We start from the raw sequence: 18,763 nt of genomic DNA, 5'->3' as shown, positions 1-18,763 counted from the left end.
TCGAAACGTTGACGCTCTTCCTTTGATCAAGACCTGTACCTACTACTTACCTCACCATACCATTGAAATTGCATTGAATGCAGACCAAAAATGTACAGATTACATGTAAATCTTTTATGGACAGGCTTGCTGTAAACTGATCTTTGCTATCAGTATTGAAAAATTTTGAATGGTCTATTCCTTAATCTTTGATTCACCATCTCACTACCCAGCACCACTATTCTATCCTTTCACCTCTCCTTTTGCGCGCAACCTATGGTCATTACAATAACAATTGATTGGCTGTATAATAAATAACATGACATTTATTATATAGTGTGGCACTTTTTTTCATGTGTGGTTTATTGAATTGATGCAGAAATAGGTATTTTGTACATGCATCAGTATCTTCTATATGTTATTCATTAATTTATCTGCAATGTTCCTTGCAAAGTAAATTGTAATTGGTTCGAATTCTGGTCACGGACCACTGTTTTCATTCCAGTATTGCGCCCAGGTCCGGATTGACTTTAGGGGCTACCCCATTATCAATTAAGCCTCCAAGGCCAGGGCATTTCCTTCCCACAGTGGGAGTGCAGTGGGAATGTGAGTGTGTTGGGTAACTCCAGGAGAGTGTAGGCTAGGAATGGTGTTACATCTGTGTGAAACTTTTGGTTGATGATGCTTCCAATATGGCTGAAGCTTGGGACTGTGTCAATGGAGACTTATGAGGGTGCCTGTTGAGCTGCATCCCCTCCAACACTCATCGGACCTGCGTTGGGTCAAAGTAAGTACTCAGTGGGGTTATACTACCCATAGTGTGTGATTTTAGCCATGGCTTCCCTTCTGACAGCACTGGTTGCTGTTGTGCGTGTACGATGAAATCCGCCCCTCCCACTACTTATCTGAAAGAGTGTGTCCAAATTGTTTTACCCATAATATTTGCGCTGCCGGCGTGGGGAAGGGAATGCTTTTTGAAGTCGTTTATACAGATCTGAGGCCAAGTGTACGGTATTACATTTGGTAAGGAACCAATTCTCAAAGGTTATGCTGTGAATTTCCACATCGCATTGTCTGTCACCCAATGACAGATTTCCTTCTCTAGTAGGTACAAAATCCCTTTTCAGTAGCTCAAAAGACTGTAGCACCCTTGGTCAAAAAGGTCTCCTATTCCTTTGCAATTCACAAGCTTCCAAGAAGGCAATGCCATCCCTGGCTGATGGGGACTCAAGGTTGCTTATTATACGGGTCATTGGTGATGCTGTAGATGACAGGCCCAGGAGGAGCAACCAATATAATCTACAAGATCAGCAAGCTATATACTCCCCATGGATTATGTCTCAGGGTCATGGATTCCTTGCAACTGGCTCGTCCATAAAGCACCAGTGTTTCTCAGAGGTTTTACAGTGCCACTATTGCAGTTGGGCAGCTATGTACAGTAATAGCAGTGTCAGGGTTTTCCCTCTTGTTCCTCTTCCAAGGAGGCATATTGCTTTTGCTTAGACATGTGTAACTTTTCCCTTTCCAGATGAACCCCTCTTTCCGGGTTTATTTGGCAAAGAGTGTGCCCTGTGGTAATTGGTGGGGGAGAGTCAGCATTGAATTTTGTACTTACTGTTGTAGGGTCATCCTAACGGCTGCTATGTAGCCCATGTAAGAGTGCCCAGTCATCTGCCAACTCTGCAGGTCCCTGTGGGCTGTGTGGAGTAATTCTGTGTAATTCTGTTTGGCTGTGTGCCCCACCATGGAGCAGGTTTTAATGCCTAAGTATGTGATGTGCCAGTGTACCCCGGAGAAGGGTTTTGTTCTTGGATGGTAGCTTGTTGTTGCATGGATATATTAAGCCCCAAGATTTCTGATTTCTGCATGTTCACCTTGAACTCCCATGTAAGATCGAACTTACATCAGGGTTCAAGGAGCAAGGCCGGAAACATGGTTGACAGGTTTGTTAGCGTCAAAAGAACGTCATCCGCGAAGAGTGCGATATAGTGCTCGGTTTTACGAAAACTGACTACCGTATAATTAGGGGTTTCCTGTGGATCGTCTCAGCTAGACATTCCATACAAAGGGAAAATTGTAGCAGGGACATGAGGTAACCCAGTCACATTCCCCTTTGTCTCTTGATGGGATATGAGGTTGTGCTGTTTACCCGTATCCTTGCTTCAGGTCTCTGGTAGCCGCTAAACACCAATTTCTGGAACTTGGTTTTGAGTTGTCGGGGCATCCTCTCCCCGTGAAGATTCCTATCTGATCCAGGCCCACTAGGCCCTGTATATAAGAAGCCAATTAACGGGTCTAGGATGTCAATAAAAATCTTCACATCTACATTAAGAAGGGAGATAGGGCAGTATTAAGTGCATGCAGAGGAGTCTTTGCCTGGTTTATATCTAATTGTAATTTCAGCTGCCTACATTGTGGGGTAAGCACTGAGGTGTCTGTGAAGGTATTGTAAAGCTTGGTCAGTGGGGGAGCTAGTTGTGGACAGAATGTCTTGTAGAAGGCTGATGTAAACCGATATGTGGTGAGGGCTTTCCCGGCGTGTAGGTTGGATATGCTAGTTATGACTTTTTCTAGCATGTCCGATTGTTGCGCTGTGAGGTGCACCAATGGGATCATAGCCAGATAACTCTGTGTTGTTCCAGTAGAGGACAAGTCAGAGGCACACAATGTGGTCTTGTTGAAATGCCTCCTCTACCTGCTCTGGGGGGCAAGGTGTGGCTCCTGTGTGAGTAGTGACACAAGCCATGTTGTCTCTCTGTAGTTTGAACCTTAGTTTGCAAGCCAGTAGTTTACCTGCATTGTCTCCCCGAGAGTAGTATCTATGTTTATTGTATAACAGAGTGTACTCTGTGGCCTCCTTATCCATTGCTTTGAGCTGTTGCATAGCTGCTGTGAGTAGACGCCACACCTTCCGGGAGCCTGAGAGTTTTTTCTGGCTCTCAAGGTCGCTCTCTGGCCCCTTTAGTTGCCTTCAATTTTCCCTTCTATCCGCGTTGATTTGAGCTGCAGTTGCAATAATTCACCTCTCGCGACTACCTTAAGAGAGTCCCAAATTGTGGCAGTTTGGGAGACCGATCTTTCATTCTCCGCTAGATAGGCGGAGATATGGTTGCGGACAGACTCTATAACGTCCTGTCCTTTTAGGATGCTGTCATTTAGGTGCCAGTGTTTTAGTCAAGGGGAGTTCGTCTAAGTCTCATAAGAAGAGAAGTACAGGAGCCTGGTCAGAGAGGGAGATAATCCTGATATTGGCCTGAACTACCCTTGGTGGTAGTAGCCCAATTTAGCATATGTCTGGTGTGACGCTGAGAAAAAAACAGGGTGTCTCTAGTTGTGGGATGGTGTGTTCACCAAATATGTACTAGCCCTAGATTCTCAAGCCTATCTCCACATCTGAGAGAGCTCCTCTCTGTCCCACACTGTGCTGATTGGTAGAGTTTTGCATCCATCACCAAATTGTAATTCCCTCCTATGAGTGCTTCGGTGTCTTGGGTCGTTAAGGTCTGAGAGATAGCCTCACAGAAGAAACTCTTCTGGTTATCGTCAGGAGCATACATTTTGCAAAATGTAAATGTGGTAGTTTTTGTGATACTTGTACAGCTAACATCCTACCTGGAATTTCGGCGATAGTGGATAATTTTTTGCCTTTGAACTTACTGACCAATAGTATCGCTCTCCCTCCCCTTTTGTCTGGGCCAGAAGACAGGATCTGTCATGTGAACCAGGGTAAGTAGACAGCCTAAAGTTTTTTAAGTAGATGGGTGTCTTGTAAGAGCCACATTTTACACTCTGAGACTTTGAGCATAAGTAGTAAAGGCCCGCATTTTGCTGGGGCATTGAGGCCCCAGGTATTCAAGCTCAGGATTCACCAGGGTGTGCAGAGATTTCCATGCTGTGTGACACTACTGGTGGTCATGGCACATGGCAAATATCCCTTTTGTATGAGGGGGTAAGGCATGTTGTATCAAAAAGGTGTTGTTGAGTGGTGGTGAGATCCGCCATTTCCCCCAAAAATGATTTACATATATAAACAAACTCTGCCTCCCCCCAATTGGAGCAACCTATATTGATGTTGGACCAGGAAGAAGGCCATCCGGTCCATGGTCCATCAGGCAGAGCCACAGGACACCTCCCAGGTATCATCCGACCCGGACCGATGAGTTCTGTAGCAGTGTAACTGTTGCCACATCCTGTTCTGCAAAGTCAGTCATATGGTTGACCATATTCTTATTGCTGAAGCTCATCTAGAGTTCAGTCAGTTTTGCTTGCCACGCTTGTTGCATTTCGTCAGCTGTGTGTTTCACCGTCGATCTTTTCACTGTCACCATGGTCCATTTTCTGAATCTCTGTAATGACCTTTCTGCCGTGGGCGAGGTATCTGAATGGGATGTCATCTCTATCAGCTCTGGGATCTCTAGGATTGCAGCAGCCTCTGCAATGACTTTGGCTTCTCCATTCCATGTGAATAGTAGTGAGAAGGGGTGTGCCCACCGGTACTTCACCGCTTTGCTTTGTAGGAAGCAGGTCATTGGCTTTAGATGCCGGTGGCGCTGTAGGGTGTTTACCGCAAGGTCCTTGTATAGCCAAATCGCGACCCCTTCAAATTGTATAGCGTTCAGTTCACGTCCCTCATCCATAAAGGCTACCTTCTGGCAATAGTATGTGCAGGAGCTCTCCCAGGGCCTGCAGCTCTGTTAATTCTATATTTCCTCTGCAGTTGTATGTCTGGAATTGCTAAATTGGGGAAGACTTGGTGGAAGAGGTGCTTAATGCCTCAATGTCTCCTTTTTTGGGTCTATGTGGGGCTACTCGGATGCAGATATTTGATCTTCAGGACCTGTTCTTCAGGTCTTCCAGGTGAGCTTGTAGTGTCAGGTTGTGGTCTCGCAGAGTCATCAATTCCTGCCAGAAAGTGTCCAATTCATCCTCCTTTGCATCATTCGAGACCCTTTGACCCAGTTCTCCCAGATCATGACACACATATTTGATACTATTCGTGAACTCCTCTTGGAACAGCAAGATATCCTGGTGAAGTCTATCAAACAGGTCCCCCATGAAGGCCCTAATCAATGGAGGGGTTCTGCTTGTGTTGGCGGCGACCTATGTGGAGATGGTTCTCTGCTTACGTCCTTGTCTGGACATCGTTCACGGTGCATTTCAGCCTTCTTTGAAGAGGCTTTGGAAAGTATTTCCTTGAGTGTCGAGTCCTTGCATTACTTATAAGTCACTATGTTTGCTGTGTTGCCATTCAGATTGACCCTAGTACACTAATGGTAAATAGCTTGGATTGACACAGTCTTAGCCAGCTAATTCCTTTCTGCTCAGTGGCTCCCATAAAAGTTTCAATGTGCACCTAAATTACTCCCAATTTATTTTTCTATTGAATAGGGTTTTTGTGTTTTTAGTAGAAAATCCAACCTAGTCTCAAAATATATAGCACTGGTGCATGCTTAGAGGGCAGTCACTTTTTACTAATAGCACCAAAATGAATGGCCAAATATTTGCCAAATCTAGAAAAAGCTGCCTAGATAGTTGTGTGAGGTACGCTCCTACATGTTTGTATCGTTTTCAAACATTCACTTTTCAGTGGGAAGTGAGCGCATCCAACTCCCCGACACTCCATGGCATGTGCCTACTTTTTAAATTAAAGATGAAATGTGTGTAATCGGAAGACAAGCAAAACATCTGCGCAGTACATGGGAAGGGTCTTTTCTTCTAAAGTGAGTCTTCCGATCATAGGTTATTAAAATGCCACCCTCCAGACCCCACAATCTTCTACTCATCACATACCCAGTTAATTTCCTAACTGAAGTATACGAAAATATTCCAATAGGAACAGACCATCCCAAACTGCCAGGCTAGGTCCTCCCTGAACTGGAACACAAACAACCCAGGACCAGTTTCACCCTCATCTGGGCGGAAGAGTCTGGTGCAGCTTAGCTCCAGTGGTACAGTGGGCACTGGACCCATGTCTGGGTGTACCATGTGCACTTAAGGCATCATATAAAGTGTACAAAAGTGATGTATGGAATGCTTGAATTAATCTCAGCCACTGGTAGTTATTCAGGCAGCATCCCTGTTCATTGTTATTTTGCATACTATACCACCTTAGTTTGGACCATACCATATGCCAATCAATCCTGACCCTGCTCCAGTAGGAACAGACCAACCCGAACTGAATGAATGAATGAATGAATTATGTCTTATACCGCGCGACTAAGCCCAAGGGCATCAAGGTGCCTACAGATCATGCAGCTTGTGTGTAATGGAGAGCCAGATTACAGATAAGCCTCTACAAAGAGGTACGTTTTCAAAGCTTTACGAAAGAGAGTGATGGATGATTGTCCTGCTAGTTCGGGGGGAGAGAATTCCAAAGCATAGGGGCAAGGGAGGCAAAGGCTCTCCCTCACCACTTTACTTTGAAGGACCAAGGGACTGACAAGAGGTTTTTGTTGGAAGAGCGGAGGGCTCTGCAGGGAGAGTAAGGGTGGAGAAGGGCCCTAATACCCTCTGAACCGGAGCCCTATAGAGCCCCATGGGCAAGGCAAAGGATCTTGAAAGAAATCCTGGACTGAATGGGCAGCCTGTGAAGGTTCTTCCTGGCTATGGTAGCTGAGGAGAGTCTATGGAGGTTGAGAACCAGCCTGGCCGCCGCTTTTTGCACTATCTGTAAGTGCTGAATAAGGTTCTTGTTGGTACCTGAATAAAGCGCGTTATAGTAGTCTAGCCTCGAGGAAACCAGGGCCACAGTAACCTGCTTCCGCGCTTCGGGAGAGAGGAAGTGAGCAATCTTTCTCAGGACCCTGATTTGATATTATAATTACATCATTCACCTTCTTCTGCACCGCACTTTGGTCCCTGATCCACGCGCAGCCAGGTAGACGAGGACGCGGTGGGAGTCAGGGTTTGCCGCCATCTTGGGGCGGAATGGAGAGTAGCACACCAGTTGTTGGACGCCTCCCACCCCCCTCCTCCACTATATAATGAATTCCGGGGCACGCACGCGAAGCGGGCGGGCGCAGCGGGCGCACCAAAGGCAAGTCCGTCTGCGCCCGTCCACACAAAGACCGCGACAGGCGCAGGACATGATGACCAAATCCCTCTCCCCATAACTTTTCAGGCAAGTGAGCTCCTCACACTGAACTCATGTAAGAACTGTCCATGTGTCACCAGCATGGAACAAATATGGGGCCCTTTTTCATGCAACACCTGTAAATGCACCATAAATAATATGCCATCCTGATATGTCCCCAATGGGAACCTCTATCTTTAAAGGGGGACTTATTAATGCGCGTTCTATGTGTAGCCATAGCCAAGACATCAAGGATTTAATCCTTGATCTGAACTTGGATATTCTTTTTATTACCGAAACATGGCTGAATGATAACAGCAACCCTGATCTAGCGACCGCTCTCCCTTCTGGTTTTACTAATCTGAGGCAAGATAGGCCGAAGGGAAGAGGGGGAGGGGTAGCCGTGGTTCTTAGATCTACGATGAACTTTCATACGTTCAACTTAGACTCCCTTAAAGGGGCAAAAAGCATGGGCTTTTCCATTATGCTAAATGCATCTACATCTTTTTCAGGAGGTCTAATCTACCGCCCCCCAGGAAGTCCTACCACATTTTTGGACTCACTGAGTGACTCCCTAGGACAGCTCCTATTACGCTACCCCCATTTCACACTGTTAGGTGATTTCAACCTACAGTTAGAATCTAAAACGGATGCCCAAGCCCTCAATCTTCAGCAGACTTTAGAGATCTTTGGCTTACACCAGATGGTAGGCGCACCCACTCACTGCGCCGGGCACACACTAGATGGTGTTTGTTCCAATTTCCCCTCCCTGGAGGTCCAGTTACCTATCCCGCAAATCTGGGCAGACCACAGTTTTATTCCTTTGAATATCTGTATTTGTCGTAGTCGTAAGCCGATGCAGGTCAACCATTAACCTCCTACGAATGTAAATTGGAGGGTAGTGGAGGAAAGTTTGAAGGCTGTTCCCATCTACCAATAACAAATCCCAACTATGACTTGAGACGTAACACAAGTCTCCAAACTCTTCCATACCTGGATAAACCAGGTTTCTAAAGAACGGGCACCTCCAAAACGTCCACCTGCTAAAGAGCGAAGAGGAAAGCATAATGCACCTTGGTTCTCACCAACATTGGCTGAGAAACACTTATTGTGTAAGCAAAGTGAACGAAAGTGGCGTAAAACATATGACCAGACAGCCAAAGTCTTCTATATCCAACAAAGAAGACTATATCACTCCAGCATTAAAATAGCGAAAAAGGAATATTATATAAAAGCCATCAAACAAGCGCATCAAAAGCAAAAAATGGTCTTTTCCATCGTCAAATCTTTCACTCATCCTAAATCCCTTCAGCCTTAAATCCCGCCCTCTCTAACTTTCTGCAATCAAATTTCAAACTATTTCAAGATGAAGATTGAACGGATTGAGAGAGATTTTTCGACACCTCCCCGGTTGAGTAACTTCGATAAGGGTGAGGCTAGTGCTCACTCTCTTAGTGCATTTAAGCTGGTATCGCTGCTCCAATCCCGGGGCACTATTCTGGCCTGTAAATCAGGGGCTCCATCAGACTCATGTCCTCCACGGATACTCCACCAGATAATCGATGTGATTAATCCCACTATTAATGAAATCATTAACACGTCACTTAGCTCAGGAACGGTTCCACTCGATTGGAAAACAGCAATACTTAAGCCCCTAATGAAAAAGTCTACTAAATCCCCAACGGACCTGTCTAATTTGCACCCAATATCCCTCCATCCAGTCCTGGGCAAGATAACGGAACAGATGGTCTATCGTGAGCTAAAAGACTTCGTAGACACTCATAACATTCTCCATCCCCAACAATCAGGGTTCCACCCCAGGCACTCGACCGAAACGGCCCTCATTGAGCTTACTGATTCAATTAAGTTTCTGCAAGATGAAGGGAAAAGCGCCGTTTTGATACTATTAGACCTCACTGCGGCGTTCGACACCATCTCTCATACTATACTGATCAGTAGGCTGAGAGAGAACGGGATCACAGACATGGCCCTAGCGTGGATTATTTCATTTCTGACAGATAGATCTCAAATCACTGCTCTGGGTCCCTTCCTCTCAGAGGAAAAGAAGGTAAATTCAGGAGTCCCTCAGGGCTCGATTTTGAGCCCCTTATTATTTAATATTTATATGATTCCCCTCATTACTCTAATTGAGTCATACGGCATTTTAGTTACTTCATACGCCGATGACACCCAATTAATTGTGCCACTTGAAAAGAACTCGGATGAGGCAGAACAGAATTTAAAGATCTGCCTGACAGAAGTATTTCAATGGATGGATAAAAACCACTTAAAATGCAACACTAATAAGACCGAGATTCTCCCCTTAGGAAAAAATGTGCTTTTTTGCCCCAGCAAATGGTGGCCAGATGGCTCGCCCATCCCGCCCCAGGCTGTGGAATCAGCCATAAATTTGGGAGTCATATTTGACTCCACCCTCGCCTTTGACCAGCATGTGAGAAATGTGGCAGGGAGCTGCTTTGGCATTATTAAATCATTAAAGAAGTTCTTTGATTTCCTTCCAATGGACTCTAGGAAGGCGGTGGCAGTTGCTCTAATACTCTCCCGGCTAGACTATTGTAATGGATTGATGGCCGGAGGAAAGAAGGCAACACTGAAGAAGCTTCAGAGCGTGCAACACGCTGCGGCCAGATTGGTTTTGAAACTACTGAGACGCGCCTCAGCTTCTCAGGCCCTTAAGAACCTACACTGGTTACCCTTGCACAAAAGGATCTTGTTTAAAATTCTGATGATAACATTTAGAGCTCTTAATCACACAGGTCCGAGGTATCTTATCAAGAGATTCACTTGTTACAATCCACCCAGAAAACTGAGATCATCAGGGGGCAACCTGATGATGGTGCCCAGAATCCATTATAAAACTAAGGGAGGAAAAACTCTGACTATCCTGGCCTCTAAGGCATGGAATGCACTGCCCAAGGATCTCAGACTTTTAGAGAAAAAATCAGTCTTCAGAAAACAACTGAAAACTTGGATCTTCAGTCTGTCAGATCCCTTTGTTATGGCTGCCATATAATTCCACCTACGTACTTGAAAATTCTACAGCGCCAGGATGCTCCTTTCAGAGCGATAGTTGCGCTTTACAAATATCACATACAAAAACAAATACAAATACAAAAGTGAAAACATGGCATGGCACATATTCTGTGTGCCATGTCCACAAACACTGCATGCAGTATAGATAATTTACCCATACAGCAGGCCTTACAGACCTTTGGCAGGGTGCACTCAACTACATGAGGGGACATATCTGCGTGAGCGATATGCCCCTCTGTTGGTCAGCTCTATTGCTGCCAGTAGAAGTGAACAGGGCAGTCAGTTTACGTACATGTGCTGGACACTGGCGAGTACGAATTCACCAGCTACATGATGGCTTCACTGAAGATAGGGATGTTTAGTATCAAACCTCTTGCATTAAAAAACCCGCATCGATGTCAGTGTTGGATTTATTGATACATTCACACAGAAGGCACAGTCGAGGTGCCCCCTAAAAACCTGCAAGCTACTGGTGTGCTGATAGACTAGTTTCCGCCAGCCTGCCACCAGAGAGAAGTTTCTGGCCCCTATGGGTGAGGGCAATTGCACTTAAGAGGCCAGAGACCAAGCTTGCTCTGGCAGAGGGTGCTTATACACCCTCCCTAAACTTGATTGCAGATTAGCATTCCAAGGCAGAGGAGCTTCAAAGAGCCCACCTACTTTTGTATGTGAATCTGGCTTCTCTCACAGGAGAGCAAGCTGACCCCCTTTGTCCAGAGCCTTTTGGCAAATGGACAGGCGGGAAAATTAGGGAGTCAGATAGGAGTCTCCACCCCCAGGCCAGTACCACCCTAAGGTGGGCTATCTGAAGTGGAGGCAACTTTTAAGAGTTAGCCATTTTGGTGATGGCAAACTTAGGAACACAGGGACTGGGTTATGCCCACTTCCCACATATGAGCCATAGTGATCCCAGGGGTAGGTAGCCCATTGGCTACTACCCTACAATCCCCTAATACCCCTAAATTCAGAATTTAGGGGAGTCTGTGGCACCAGAAAATCAGATCCTGACAACCAAAGAAGGAGGACACTGAAGAGCCGTGAAACCAGAAGACTGAAAAAGAACAACTGACTCGGCACAACCCCGGCACCCCTGTTTGCTGTTCCCTATCAAACCTGTGCCAAAGACATCTCGTCCTGCAGCTGTTGTACCTCCAAAGCTTGGGAGGAAGGCCTGCCTTCAAAAAAAGACTCAAGAATGCTTGTGGAGCAGTGGAACTGCTCCCTTACATCAGGCAGGCACACCAAGTAGTACCTTCAGGACTCTGGAACCGCCAAAGCCCGACACCGCAAAGCACCACTGCACCCAGCTCTGTCAAAGTGGGTCAATGATGTCAGCGTGGTCCCCAAGCCCTCCAGAGATAGAGTGCACTTTGGTTTTACCCCTTGTGAACTCCTCAAAATCGCCTGCAGCCTCTGTTTGCAGGCCACCCTCAACCGTGAGTGCTCCCGGACGAAAATACCCAACACCTCAAAAACTCTCTGCCCCGGCCGCCCAAGTACGAGCAGAAGAAGACCACCAGTGTCCCCTAGCATTGCATGACTTGCACCCTCCTGTTGGTTCAGGCTGACTGGCCCCCCGGTTGAAGCCTGCAGTCTCTTTTCCAGCAGACCAATCCCCATGCACTAACATTGGGCACCTGACGCTTGCACCACTGCACCCTGCCACCCTAGTGCCGCTGGATGTCACCTGCTGGTAATTCCTTGGAACATCCCCATACTCACCTTAAGTCCAGGAGATTGGTCTAGTAAGTCACTGTACTGTACCTGAATGCCATACTTGTTTTTCTTCCAATAGGATAACATTGTAGCTTCCGAAAAATGCAGTGTTGACTTTTAAAAAGTAAAAGTATTTCTCTTGCAAAATGTACTTACCTGGTCGTATTGATTCTGGTGCCTAACCATATATAAAGATGTGTTTGTTTTTTTAATGAATTGGTGTGGATCTCAGTATTGAGTAGTGTGCATCATATATTGACTATTGTGTGTATGTGCAGACGTCTAACACTCCTCTCTGATAAGCCTATGGCTGCACGACCACACTACCCCTAGAAGAGTACCCGAGGATTGCTGGTGCAAGCCCCTGTCCACTCATAAGGGAACCCCTGGCTCTTTGCACACAATACCTCATTTTGGTATTTCATATAAAGAGGCAGCTTCCTACAGGGTCCCACCTCCATCCAACCTTATATTGAACTAAATGGTGTTTGTGCTAAAAACAATTGAGTGGGCTGGACTCTGTGTCTCATACAGTGCTTTCTTGGGCCTAGTCAAGGGGGGGTGGGGGTGAATGTGGTTACATAAGAAAGTTTAACAAAGTTAACCTGCTTCTGGGGTCAAACTTGTTAATGAACGCCCCTAAATGGGGGCAGGTTTTGTATGGGTGGACTCACCAGGTTAAAGTCAGGGGACTTGCATTTTAGGGACTCTGGTAAAAAAAAGTCCTATGAGCTTGCCTGAAGGGGCTTACAGCGCCCTTAGTAGGCCACCATGGTTTTGGGGGGCAGGACACGCCCGCCATGGATCCCTCCAGCTGTCAAGGACTCCAGGAGCCGACTCAAGAGGGCAGGGGCCTTGGGATGGGGTCAGGGTCTCAATCTAGAATGGGCTCAAGTGGTCCATTGAGGGAAGTTCTCTGCCAGTGTGGGCGGATGACCTCGTGTTTTAGACAGGGCTCGAGTCGGGGGTACACGCAGGTACACGGTGTCCCCCCACTCTTTTCGCAGGGTGGACCAGTCCCCCCTGCCAAGAAGCTGGGCCCCACAGAAATATGCTGAAGTGTCCCGTGAAGTAGTGTGGCTCACTGGTTAGAGGCGGCAGACCCGAGAGCAGAGGACGGCCCGGGACCAGGGTTCGATTCCCGGCGCGGCAGGTTTCTGGACCAGGGTCAGCGGACTCGATAATTCTCTCGCCTCGGTGCCCACTCTGATCAGCGATCACACTCGGCAACTCTGGGCATTAGCTTGCCTCATCTTCACTAACGGCCCCACCAGACCGCCGGGAATGCCTGGTCTCACCCTCGAGATACCCATTAAGGGACCATCTCTCAGGGAAGCCAGGAAGGGTTTCGCAGCAGTCGAAGCGCCTTGGGACCCTACGGGTAAGTAGTGCGCTATATAAATGCCAATACATTTACATTTACATCCCGGTGTCATTTTCAGACACCGAGCCACGTTCAACCCGTGACGTCATGAGGTCATTTGCATATTCAGTCCCCCCACTTCTTTTTTATAGGACTTGTGCTCTGGTCCTAGAGTTGTGCCAGAGATGCAGCTGGCTCCCAGGGCTGGGTTCCTAACGTGAGTGTCCTCTCTTGTCCACCCCCCTCTTCCTCGAGCCGTCCCATCTTCCCCGCCTTCTTTCGAGGACTGCAAGAGAAGGGTCGGAGGGTTAGGCGGGCTCTATTTCAAGTCCAGAGGGGCTCAGAAGGTGCTGCTCAGGGGGGTCGGTGCAGTCTGGGCGGTTCCCCAGTGCTCCCGTGCACCTGAGGCGCCCTTTCTCTCAGCGGATGGATTCCTAAAGTGAGTCACCCCCGGCGTCCACTCCCCCACCCCGCAGCGGCCCTCCCCTCCACATATGACTCCTCAGCACATACCAGGAGGGTGACTGGCCGCACCTCGCTCCTGCCGGAGGGCCGGGACCCTGCGCTCGCTCGGCTCCGGGGCAGGGCTCGGGGGCTCCGCCGGGGATGCGGTAACATGTCTCACCGCGCCGCCTGCATCACGTCTTTCCGCATCCAGGACATCCTGAGCAGGGGCTCGGAGGGGGAGGCCGGGGACCCTCGGGGCGAGCTGACCCCTGAGGGCAGGGAGCAAAGTGGGGGCGCCCTGCGGAAACTGGGGACCACAGAGGGCACCTCGGACCCCCAAGAGAAACTCTCAGGAGAGGAGAGGGAGAGGGCCTGGCTGCTGCCCCCCGAGAGCCCGGAGCGCTGGAAGAAGAGGAGCCCAGAGTCCGGGCTCGATGAGCCCCCGTGGGACCCCGCCGAAGGCGATCCGGACACAGGTAGAGTGGGGCGCGGGGTGCAGGCATGCATGGGGACGGGGCGCTATCTCGTGTGGGTGTCATTGATCCATTCTTTTTAGGGGGAGGGTCAGCGCCCCCGAATCTTATCCTCGTTGTGTGTGTGTGTGTGTGTCGAGGACTTTACTGAGTGGCTCTATGCTTTTATAACTCTCTGTGTTCAGCGGCAAAAGTACCAGCCCTGTAACATCACTAACATCACTAGCCACATCAGAGCAAGCTCCGTGCGGCTTCAATAAAGTCACCATTGAGACATAGATGCATTCAAGAGGCGTGTGCAACTGTGTAGTCGATGGGGCGACAAGCAGCGGCGGAAGGGGTTAGCCGAGTGTCTGGGACATTATCTAGTCGTAAAGAAAAGGACATCTGAGGGTCCTTCGCAAAATAACACGTCATGGAGCAGGTATGGTAGGAATCAGAGTGTCAGAGTCTGTGCAGGAAGCGTGACTGCTCTCTGTGGAGTGAGAGGCAGTGATGTCGGAGGTGCGAGGCAGGGAGACCCCAGCGCGCCTCCATCCTTGTAACCAAGCAGGCAGGCGGCCAGATACCAGGACTCGGGGCGCTAGGCGTGTTGTGTGCACACAAACAAGCCGGTGTCGGTGACGTCCTTCCTGGCCCCGAGCGGCCTGGCCTCCAACATCGGCGTGTGGAAATAACGCGCTGTTCTTCACGGCCGGCTTCAGAGGCACAGGCCCGCCTTTCATCAACTGTGCGAAGTTCACGACCCATGGGACGCAGATGGACAACAAGTCATGTTTTAGTGGCCGATTGTATGTGTCTTTGCGTTTGTGGGATTATGTGGTTCTCTTATTGTGTCTGGATTTCTGACAGCTTGTGCGAGGATGTTGTGTGTGGTGTATCTGCGTATTTTGTGACTGTGTTTATGCTTGATTATTGGTGCGTCTGTGCACAGCTGTGTTTCCAGCTGTGTGCTTGTGTGTTCCAGCGAGTGATCCACGCGAGACTTCATGTCTCCCTCTGCTACTGTGTGTATCTTCCAGTTGACTAGTATAGGTAGGTGCCACTGTGTGTATGTGCGCGCGCGAGTATCTATGTATTTGTTAGTGTTTCTTCGCGGAGCGCAGCCTAGGTATCTGCATGCGGATGTGATTCCTCTTGTTTAGTTATTTATGTGATGTGGCGTTTGTCGGTATTAACAAGTGTCTGTCTCTGTATGAGAGTGTGTGGGTATTCGTACCTGTGACCGACCTTGTCTCTGTCTATGAATATCTGCACTTGCGGTCAGGGTCGGCCCGAGACAGAGGCTAGGCCCAGGCAGGCACCACAATAAAAGTGGAAACCATTAGCGAATCAGTTAGTTAAAACAGTGGCCCGCATTTGCAAAGAGGGTCAGTTTTAGCCACACTCTGTGTACGTTTTTTGCAAAGTTTGGGAGAGGCAAGATTTTCTGCCTGCTGCAGGCAATGTTTGGAGTAATATCAATGAAATCAACCCCCCAAAAAAGCGTCCCACCAAACTTTAAAACAAGGCCCAAACAGTAAAAAAAAACGGGCCCACCCGCTGACCTGTTAACTATCCCATCGGACAATTTCTGATTGCTCTTTAGGCAGGGCCACTGGAATTATGCGGCAGGGGGGGACCAAATTATGCGGCAGGGTTGGGTGGGTGCATTATGTGGCAAGAAAAGAAACATCGTGCAGCATTAAAAGAGACATTTTGGGAAAGTATTATTTATTTTGTCATTTTTAAATTTGTTTGCACTGTCTGGGCTTTGGTTGAATCTCACTACTAGCAGTTTAATACCCAAAACACAGCAATAAGCCACAGAAAGGAAAGGAGTCAATCTTTGCAAAGGGCCTAACACTGCATGGCAACACGTCACTACGTTTTTAGGAAGTTTTGAACCCCTTATCCTTTTTTTGTCAAAATCAGCAGATTATTTAGCAGATGATGGATTATGTGGCAGATCTATAAAAATGCGAAAAGCGCTGCACAATCGTATAATTCCAATGGCCCTGCCTGCTCGTCCAACCCTGCCTCTTGATTATATTATTGGTTTAGTGTTTGATTGTGCGTTTGTCTGGGTATGATTGTGTCAGTATCGATATATAGTGTGTCTGTTGTTGCAGTTGTGTATATGTGTGTTTGTGTGGGTGAGTGCGCGCTGTGTGAGGGTGTTGAATGAGGTAACTGAGCCTCGCGTTTTCTAGGCTAGAAACTCAACCCATGAATCCATCCCAACGGATCCATGAACTCATTTTAGTGCGAAAAAATATATCTGAAGGTGTTGAATAGCGCCGGTCCGCCACTGCCAATAAAGACTGGCGCCCACATTAAAAAGCTGGGCGATGCTCAGCAAAGTTAGGAGAGAGGGTTCGTCAAGGTTTGGAAGATTGTTCCAGCATCTACCCATCTCTTCCCATGGAGGGCCCTCGCGGCTCCTCAGACCTCCTCATGGGGGGCCCTCGTGGTCCTTCTCGGCCCCAGGTCCTCCGAGCCCCTCCCCGGAGTTCTCGGAAGGAGAACAGGGCGCGTGCTATTCAGGCTTACACGCGGACGATCCAACATTTTTTAAATGTAACCACATTCTGTAGTAGCTAGAAATAAAAGGAACTGGTACATAAATGTTAATGATTTCTGGTCCGTTTGGCTTCGATTAAACTACAGATTGACTCTAGACGTCTGTCCCATCTGAGCTTCTTTCGGGGAATAATGTACAGGTTAAACAGTGCATTACATTTTATATACGCAATAATTAAACGCGATACGATTGCACTTTTAAACAGTAGTGAAGGACGAACCTATTGTTATGTGCATTTCAATCATTATATGTCGTAGTAACATAAACAACATACCGTTTGAAGATATGTTATATTTCGAAAGAAGTTATTTCGAAAAATAGTAATCGGAAAGTGAGAAAATGTGTTATATAGGGAAGGTTTGAAAGACTTCCTTCAAAAGTAATTACTAACTCTGTCGTGCGAATATTCTTTAATTTTTGATTGTATGGCATTAGTTTTCAGTTCAGCGCGGTGCAGGCAGGGTGTTTGGTTAGGTTTGTGACAGGGCGGTGTCAGTGGAGACACGGGGCAGAGGTCAGTCTGAAGGGCTCTGGACACACATCTTTTAATCCACAAATGTAAAAACTACTGGATGCTATAAATCTCCCGGAGTTCGCCCGATTATTGTTCTATTTCGATGCCTTTTCGCAGCGCTTTCCATCGTCTGCAACCGTGCACCTTTGTTATCCCAGTATCAGGTGATATTCAGTTTTTTGTAGGCTTGTGTGCACCAACAGATCAGTAAACATATTCGCAGCTATCGCGAAGCACACAGAGGGGAAATGTACTAAATGCTGTCCTAGCGCAAGGAGACAGAATGGAACAGTCTGTAGTTTTGGGTGATGAAAGGGTATAAATACTATTTTCGGTGAAAACTCTTTAGTTCTCAGTTCACATGCCTTCCTTTGCAGAATATTTAATCAGGTGACATTGGCATATCTTCATTCCTGGTCCTTCCTGTAGATGAATACCTGCTGTGCTGCATGCATTGCGTGTGTAGTGTCGGGAGCATGTACACTATAAATAACCAGTCTCCCTCTCTCTCTCCTCTCTCCGCAGGATGCTGCATGGACCCGGGGGACGGGCCGGACGGCAGCGGCCCCCCAGGGCTCCCCAGGCCGGCCAAGAAGCGCTCCAGGGCCGCATTCTCCCACGCGCAGGTCTACGAGCTGGAGCGCCGGTTCAGCCTCCAGCGTTACCTGTCCGGGCCCGAGAGGGCCGCCCTGGCGGCCAGTCTGAAGCTCACCGAGACGCAGGTCAAGATCTGGTTCCAGAACCGGCGCTACAAGACTAAGCGCAAGCAGAAGGCTGCGCAGCTCTGCGCGGGGCCTGGCCCTGCGCGCAGGGTGGCCATCCGGGTGCTGGTGCGCGACGACCAGCTGCAGCCGGGCGGCCTGGAGGAGGCGCCCCGGCCCAGCCCGCCCGGCCTCTCCGTCTACCAGGCCTGCCACTACTACCCCTACATGTACTGCCTGCCCGGCTGGCCCTCGCCCCTCGGCCTGTCTGGAGCGCCGCATTGACTGGGACGCAGGGTGTGCGCATCATTGACCTTGAGAGCGTCATTGACCTTGAGTGGTCCCGCGGATCCGGGAGGAGAGCCCCATGAACACGTACCGTGGGCAGAGAGTACGCCCTTCAATGAATGCAGCCGAGCTTTATCCATGAAAGGGCGGCATGAAAAGGCAATCATCGAAACAGGCGCCTAGAGGGCACACTTAGTGGCACAAAGGCGCCTTCCACAAATATAGCCTTTCGATATCAGCTGTGCTTTTTATTGAAAATACGTGTATGTAGCGCCCTGACGAGGCGTCCTGTGCGTTCAACCCACAGTGCCTACAACTACCTACACCCGTCAGCTACCCATGTACACAATGTGCATCCCTCCTGGGTGTTTACACAGACCAGCAAGCGTGGGATGTGACCAGAATCTGATGCAGTGAACTTTTCTCCAACAATCTGCAACTACTACTGCCCCCCCCCCTTACACACAGAGGAGTGCGTGGGACATGTACAGATGCCAGCTGGGAGGACAGGACCCCGATAAGCACTGGCACCCGCAGGTGCAGGTCCTATGGGAAACTGTGTGCACTCCCACAGGCGCCTAAGGCCTGTGCGA

The 18,763-nt window shown here is 48.4% G+C and overlaps 1 protein-coding gene across 1 annotated transcript; it reads left to right on the top strand.

Annotated features, from left to right (window-relative positions):
- The first annotated feature begins 13,578 nt into the window (after window positions 1–13,578).
- On the top strand, window positions 13,579–18,272 carry LOC147711874 (homeobox protein zampogna-like). Its single transcript, XM_086920252.1, has 2 exons — window positions 13,579–14,107; window positions 17,707–18,272. Exons 1-2 carry the CDS (start codon window positions 13,801–13,803, stop codon window positions 18,165–18,167), a joined length of 768 nt encoding a protein of 255 aa, XP_086776378.1. The 5' UTR covers window positions 13,579–13,800; the 3' UTR covers window positions 18,168–18,272.
- Window positions 18,273–18,763: the final 491 nt, after the last annotated feature.

Source organism: Lissotriton vulgaris, chromosome 5, assembly GCF_964263255.1.
Source record: "Lissotriton vulgaris chromosome 5, aLisVul1.2, whole genome shotgun sequence".
NCBI classification, from domain to species: domain Eukaryota; kingdom Metazoa; phylum Chordata; class Amphibia; order Caudata; family Salamandridae; genus Lissotriton; species Lissotriton vulgaris.
The sequence above is the reverse complement of the archived record's forward strand: the minus strand, read 5'-3'. Positions and strand labels throughout refer to the sequence as shown.